The sequence below is a fragment of the Schistocerca nitens genome, chromosome 4 (genome assembly GCF_023898315.1).
Source record: "Schistocerca nitens isolate TAMUIC-IGC-003100 chromosome 4, iqSchNite1.1, whole genome shotgun sequence".
Taxonomy (NCBI): Eukaryota; Metazoa; Arthropoda; class Insecta; order Orthoptera; family Acrididae; genus Schistocerca; species Schistocerca nitens.
In genome coordinates, this window is record NC_064617.1 from 567,948,931 (window position 1) to 567,956,068 (window position 7,138).

The 7,138-nt window shown below is 45.3% G+C and overlaps 1 protein-coding gene across 1 annotated transcript in view; it reads left to right on the forward strand.

Annotated features, from left to right (window-relative positions):
* Positions 1 to 7,138, forward strand: part of LOC126252433 (platelet binding protein GspB-like) — a 105,621-nt gene that overhangs the window by 58,501 nt on the left and 39,982 nt on the right. Inside the window, exons 4-5 of the mRNA XM_049953325.1 lie at positions 2,371 to 2,393; positions 7,020 to 7,138. The exon at positions 7,020 to 7,138 is cut by the window's right edge and continues 315 nt beyond it. Of these exons, the coding sequence (XP_049809282.1) occupies positions 2,371 to 2,393; positions 7,020 to 7,138 (142 nt within the window). The remainder of the gene's footprint in view (positions 1 to 2,370; positions 2,394 to 7,019) is intronic.

Here is a 7,138-nt window from a genome sequence, read left to right on the forward strand (position 1 = left end):
TTACAAAATTGCTGCAATATTAGAAAGGCCTATTTTATTTTATCTAGCAGACAGTGACAAAATAGACGTAATCAAATCGAGAAACCACACCAGTCTTGGGTATTATTTGTATTAACAGCTTTTTTCAGTATTAGATAACGACATGAACTTTGAGGTGATAAATTCTTTCCCAGAAAGTAAAGCACACCATGTAAAGCTGTAGCAAGATTAGAGAGGAAAAATGCTAGGAGCTAAGGATTGAAGAAATGTGTACGTTCTTGCTTGTCTCTTGTCTTAATTGGTTTTATGTATCCTATATTTAATTTTGTGTCAAACAAAACAGCAAGTTATTAGCTAATAGGCAGTGAAGAGAATTCTTGTTCTCCCAATTACAAATAATCCCATCCGCTATTAATTGCTAGATGTTTTAAAGAGGGGCAGGCTGCCAACCGGCAGACTGGGAGCAGGAAAGGCACCACAGGACATTTCAATTAAACTGTCCTGAATATAGTTTGATGGCATCCATTACAAAATATACACGTTTCAATTCCACAGAGCACGAAATACAGTGACGTGCGATAGAAGAATGCTGTATGAAGAGGCGTGGCACTGCACTGAACTGCCCTTTGGCACACTTAAGACCAAATAACATGTCTTACATTTCCTTGAACACATGTTTTATGTTTCAGACTTCTCAAAAAGATGTGCACTACAAGATGAACATATTTTTGAAAATTCGATTTTATGTAGTAGTGGCCTGGTTAGCAAATATTGTAGGTCCGGGGGCACAGAGCAGTCTGAGTTATATTGGGTAGTCTCCACGTGACCCGTATTTAAATTTAGTGATTTTGCTGTTTCCTGTTGGTTTACTCTCACGTCAAATGAAAACAAAACAGATATCTGTAGCCAGGAGCTAACAAGTGAATTAAAATACGTTCACATAATTACAGAAGGCTGAAATATGTTACTAGTTTCAGATTTTATTTCCACCTTTCTGACAGTCGAGCATTAATCACCTTGCAGAACAACGTTCTTTTTGTCTGCTAAAGAAATTTGACTTTATTAACCTTTTCCGCAGAGGCAGTCCATATATGTGAAACAAATTGTTTATTCCACAGTACTGGCTAGTTTCAACTGTTCACTGCATTTAAAGTGCACGTTTTCATCTTCTAGAATGTGCACTTTAAGTATGAACTTGAAATGTGTACATTTTAGTACAGTTCACGCAATTCCGATGCTCTTGAAGTATCCTCTGATGGCGTGTTTCTTTCAAGACATAATGTATGATATTTTAATGTTTTACACATATGTACTTACGGGCTTCCTATGTCATGACAGCTTCGCAAGCATGGTGCCGCCTGTTATCTGCGCTCTCTGGCAATTGCTGAAACGAACCTATTTCTAACAGGTCGCGGGAAAATATTGCGAATGGTGGTTTGGAAAGCATTACTTTCAAAGTAAATATCCTTTCACATAAGTTGAACTATGTGAAAGAATGTACCATGAATTTATTAAATGAGAGAGTGTTTGACTCTCATTTAAAAATAAACTCTTTGATGACGAGCCATTTAGAATTATTTCGAACCCTGAAGATTTGGACATTTACGTCATTATTAAAAATTTTACTGCCACATTTGTGTGATATATCTTAAGTGTAATGCGCAAAAAAGATCAACATTATATGGCAAAGCTTAGCTTCTTTTGCAGCTTATTAACCTTAGAGACCAACATTTAAAAGATTTGCTTTTATTGTAGCAACACTATGTATATTAATTTAAACTATTAACTTTCCCTGTTTGTTTGTTCATGCTACTTAACAGTGATGTTGCTGTTGGCTGACCACAACACGTGTCCTATGCTCTTAATATCCGCTGCCATCGGCTGGTGAGATCACGTGACATGAGCTACGACTGGCTTACAAAAGTGCATTGCAATCTCGATTTCAGTGATTTTGGAAGTAACATGTGGTGTTTGGTGGAATTCCAATGTATACTTTCGTAATACAAAAACACGCAGTGTACATGTTGCTGCACATCAGATATTTCCAAAACGTGCCTTCCCCCCCCCGAGTTTCATTTTCTAAAGTGCTGGGAAATTCTACACCCGTGTATTAAACCATAATCATTCAAAGGATTGATAAGTATTGCAGTTCTGAGGGAAAAATACTGTCGCTTAACACGGAAAAGGTGTTTTTTCACCTGGGAGAAAGTGTATTTTTAATGGGAAAATCTGGGAATTTTTTTCCTTGTCCGTGTATACACCCTGTTAAACACATCATTTTGCCCAGAATCTTTCACTCACTCTCCTTCCCTTGTTAAAGGAGTAAGCAGTTTAAAGTGTGTCTGTTTGTCTTTAGTGGCTCTTAAAATAATTCTGTTTACTGACTACCAGTTCACAGCTTGCTGTCATATCTGGTAAGTATGAAGATTTTGCTTCAATTTACCACCACTCCCTGCTCCATTTTAAACATTCAGCAGTTGATAAAACATGAGAAGCTGGGAAAGGATACAATGTAAGATGCAACAGCTCAGTAGAAATCATTCCTGTCTGCTTCCTTTAATAGGTGCATTTATCACTTAGTTTTGATTTGTTTATGGGCATATTTCAATTATTATTTAGTGTCTGCCCTATTTTATTGTTGCATACATGCAACACAGTTGCAGTAAAGTTGAGAAAATAAGTAAGTTTTTCGGATTCACACTAAAGATAAAAGCAATGGGAGGGTTGAGGGTAAAACTGTAGAGAGAGAGAGAGAGAGAGAGAGAGAGAGAGAGAGAGAGACAGGCTTCATTAAAGTGAGCAGTTTCAAAAGGGCATATGTTCTAGTAGTCGTGCAGGGATGAGTCTTGCACAGAACAGATCAGTGCAATGCGGCATTAGGTGACAACCCCCCAGAGGGCTCAAGACTCCTCAGTGAATATGTGCATGACGAGCATGGAGGAAGTAATTTTTGGTCCCATTCAGGCTGTTTGACCTCAACTTGCCAAATCTTTCCTGCAGTGTGGCTTGACTGGGGAATACTTTTAGTGCCTACTGCCTGTAATGTTAACGATTACCTGTGTACATTACCAGTATGGACTCCCTATACACTAGACAGCCAATGCAATAGCCAGACATGGTGGTGTCATTATGTGCCTTTCAATTTGGACCCTTTAAAAGTGTAGGAATCACACTGGTGAGCCTGAACTGCCAGCTCCCCATACCTCCCAAGAAGTAAATGCCTGCCTCCTTGGGGCATTAAGACTCCTGGCAGTGGCCACCGTGCCAGACATTTGCTTTGACTGGGTGGTGCTTATGGGGAGAGCTGTTGATTGAAATAGGTGGCACTGGATGTTCAGTGTACAAAATGTATCAAATTGCAATAATGGTCATTTTAATGTGGCAGTCTTGTCACAAAATTAGGACACTTCAATGGGGACACCCATAATCACAGTGCACCCCATTCCCTCTGGGAAAGTATCCCTTGTGTGGTAGGAAATTTGTAATAGAATGACCATGACCTTTCTCTTTTAAATCATGGCACTTTACTCACTTCGTGCTACCTATGGGTCCGTTCCATCTATCTACCTAACAGTCTCTTCTCCCATTCTCATGGCTTTGCTACATTTGTCTCTATATGACAACCTTTGCTAGTTTCTGGTGATCCTGTTGCTTCCTTTCCACTGTCTGACGGACAGATGACCACATTGGGTACTTTGGAGAGCGAACTCGCAATAGTATGCCTCTGCTGTTACCTCCGCCCCGACTTGTCACACTATCAACGAGGTTATGCAAGATTTGAAATTCAAACTACTATGCTGCCGGAATTGCTTTTCCCCTTTCTACAGGTCCCCTCCATTACCAGCTCCATGGTGGACCAAGATGTTAAATTTCTTCTCTAGGAGCGTATGTATCTTCATCCCAGTTGTGGGTATTGCACACCTCGCTTGGTTTGTACTAAAGATCCAAAACTCTACTGGATCTCCCCTTTCAGGATGGTATCTGTACTGATAACTTTTGTTGAATGTCTGGAGACCTACATTGCAAAGGCATCGGTCTCACGTGACGTCAAAGGCATCGGTCTCACGTGACGTCAAAGGCATCGGTCTCACGTGACGTCAAAGGCATCGGTCTCACGTGACGCCAAAGGCATCGGTCTCACGTGACGCCAAAGGCATCGGTCTCACGTGACGCCAAAGGCATCGGTCTCACGTGACGCCAAAGGCATCGGTCTCACGTGACGCCAAAGGCATCGGTCTCACGTGACGCCAAAGGCATCGGTCTCACGTGACGCCAAAGGCATCGGTCTCACGTGACGCCAAAGGCATCGGTCTCACGTGACGCCAAAGGCATCGGTCTCACGTGACGCCAAAGGCATCGGTCTCACGTGACGCCAAAGGCATCGGTCTCACGTGACGCCAAAGGCATCGGTCTCACGTGACGCCAAAGGCATCGGTCTCACGTGACGCCAAAGGCATCGGTCTCACGTGACGCCAAAGGCATCGGTCTCACGTGACGCCAAAGGCATCGGTCTCACGTGACGCCAAAGGCATCGGTCTCACGTGACGCCAAAGGCATCGGTCTCACGTGACGCCAAAGGCATCGGTCTCACGTGACGCCAAAGGCATCGGTCTCACGTGACGCCAAAGGCATCGGTCTCACGTGACGCCAAAGGCATCGGTCTCACGTGACGCCAAAGGCATCGGTCTCACGTGACGCCAAAGGCATCGGTCTCACGTGACGCCAAAGGCATCGGTCTCACGTGACGCCAAAGGCATCGGTCTCACGTGACGCCAAAGGCATCGGTCTCACGTGACGCCAAAGGCATCGGTCTCACGTGACGCCAAAGGCATCGGTCTCACGTGACGCCAAAGGCATCGGTCTCACGTGACGCCAAAGGCATCGGTCTCACGTGACGCCAAAGGCATCGGTCTCACGTGACGCCAAAGGCATCGGTCTCACGTGACGCCAAAGGCATCGGTCTCACGTGACGCCAAAGGCATCGGTCTCACGTGACGCCAAAGGCATCGGTCTCACGTGACGCCAAAGGCATCGGTCTCACGTGACGCCAAAGGCATCGGTCTCACGTGACGCCAAAGGCATCGGTCTCACGTGACGCCAAAGGCATCGGTCTCACGTGACGCCAAAGGCATCGGTCTCACGTGACGCCAAAGGCATCGGTCTCACGTGACGCCAAAGGCATCGGTCTCACGTGACGCCAAAGGCATCGGTCTCACGTGACGCCAAAGGCATCGGTCTCACGTGACGCCAAAGGCATCGGTCTCACGTGACGCCAAAGGCATCGGTCTCACGTGACGCCAAAGGCATCGGTCTCACGTGACGCCAAAGGCATCGGTCTCACGTGACGCCAAAGGCATCGGTCTCACGTGACGCCAAAGGCATCGGTCTCACGTGACGCCAAAGGCATCGGTCTCACGTGACGCCAAAGGCATCGGTCTCACGTGACGCCAAAGGCATCGGTCTCACGTGACGCCAAAGGCATCGGTCTCACGTGACGCCAAAGGCATCGGTCTCACGTGACGCCAAAGGCATCGGTCTCACGTGACGCCAAAGGCATCGGTCTCACGTGACGCCAAAGGCATCGGTCTCACGTGACGCCAAAGGCATCGGTCTCACGTGACGCCAAAGGCATCGGTCTCACGTGACGCCAAAGGCATCGGTCTCACGTGACGCCAAAGGCATCGGTCTCACGTGACGCCAAAGGCATCGGTCTCACGTGACGCCAAAGGCATCGGTCTCACGTGACGCCAAAGGCATCGGTCTCACGTGACGCCAAAGGCATCGGTCTCACGTGACGCCAAAGGCATCGGTCTCACGTGACGCCAAAGGCATCGGTCTCACGTGACGCCTTCTTGGATGCTTAATTGAGAAATTGAAGACAGTTCCTTACTTCGTCTGTCTTCATGCCAAATTATATAATGAACTGTTCAGTGCTTCATCTCACAATACGGTACGGGGTTGATTACATTCACAATTTGATGATACATTTGTGGCTCAGTGGCACCTTCGGCTTCAAAATTGTTACTCAGTCCACCATTGCAAAGTTTGATTGACCACTGGTGCCTTGTGGACTTCTCCTGTGGTCTCTCCACCGAAGTGGGGACCTTCCCTCTTCAGATTATAGAAACTATTCCCCACGTAGGCAATTAACGTTCGACAATTTCCTAATCATCGAACTTATCCTTCGCTTTTTTCTGTAAAAGAACATAGCCCACCTGACATCTGCCCTCAGGTGGAATTGCACCTCACAGTCCTCGGCCAGGGCCTAATCGTACCCATGTTAGAATGTTATTCCAGTGTTTTGTTGCACACCTTGCTTGGTTCGTACCAAGACCAAGGATTAGGACTATCTGTTCCAGGGACATAAAATGTCACTCCCATAATCTACCACCATTTGTTGCTTCATTCTTAAGGAGTATAAAGTTGCTGCAATCTTTTACGCTGATAGTTCTAAAGCCTGGCTAGGACAGGTTATGCTTTTCATTTCACGCTGGTCAGAAACTTGTGAAAGAACCCTCCATTTTGTTACACTGGCCTCGCTTGATGCCTTTTTAATACTTTGTCATTGGCCTGGAGACTGTTGACCAAGTCACTAACGTTTCTCTTTTTACTGTGTGATACTTACTATTCATGACCCCTCTGAACTTTATCATGTGTGTCATCAGGTAGTCTTTCTTTTGCTCCAGTCATGTGCATTTCCAAGGGAATGAACTGGATGACTATTATGTTAGAGAGAGACGATTACTTGCACCCCCCACTCCCACCAGTACATTGCCTATGCATTGATCATACTAGAAGTAGTCATAGTTCAATTCTAAGTAACAAGGCATCCCCACAACATTGTGCTTGTGAAACCTAACTGGCCACAGCTCATTTCCTGATGGCTGGCCCCCTCCTCCAGGTTCTGTGATAAGCATCATTTTCCAAAACGATTGACTCTCATGTTGGTTGGCAACTCATGAAAATTGAACTGTTCCTAGATTTTTCAGTGACAGTGGCTTTTATTCTCAGATGCAGTTTTTTAACTACCTTTGGGACAGTGGCATAGTGGTTGGTATTTGCAGCATCTTGGTCACGGAACATTCAATACTGCCTCCTTCGCTGGAAGCATCATCCCTCATTTCTTCAGTTCAAATTACTTTCAGGCAGTTTGCTTCAT